Here is a 317-nt window from a genome sequence, read left to right as displayed (position 1 = left end):
TCGCTATTCACGGCTCCATCTCGTTCATGCTCAACCTTCACGCCATAAGGACTTTCTTTGACTGCATGGGTGGTTTCTCGCATGCGACACCCTATAGGGATACATTTCAAGTGACGGGTAATTCTTTTTTCCCCAAAAGCACGATGACGGCGGGCACTCATCGCGATAGAAGGGCTTAAGGATGAGTTGCATGTTGCTTCTGCGGGGTGGGGGGCTGGGCGACTCTGTGCTCAGGCCTGTGGCTCTGCGGCACCGAGTTTGAAATGGGGAGGAGCGTTACAGCTTTCCTCGAAGACGTCGAAGATCTCGCACCCGAT

The 317-nt window shown here is 53.9% G+C and overlaps 1 protein-coding gene across 1 annotated transcript in view; it reads left to right on the top strand.

Annotated features, from left to right (window-relative positions):
- Positions 1 to 317, top strand: part of EMH_0048430 (TPR domain-containing protein, putative) — a gene marked incomplete at both ends in the record, with an annotated part of 4,929 nt that overhangs the window by 1,516 nt on the left and 3,096 nt on the right. The window contains one exon of the mRNA XM_013496404.1: positions 235 to 317. Within this exon, the coding sequence (XP_013351858.1) occupies positions 235 to 317 (83 nt within the window). The remainder of the gene's footprint in view (positions 1 to 234) is intronic.

The sequence above is a fragment of the Eimeria mitis genome, genomic scaffold (assembly GCF_000499745.2).
Source record: "Eimeria mitis Houghton genomic scaffold, Emh_scaff2087, whole genome shotgun sequence".
In the NCBI taxonomy this organism is placed as follows: domain Eukaryota; phylum Apicomplexa; class Conoidasida; order Eucoccidiorida; family Eimeriidae; genus Eimeria; species Eimeria mitis.
Note: the sequence above shows the minus strand (reverse complement) of the source record. Positions and strands in the feature narration are given on the sequence as shown.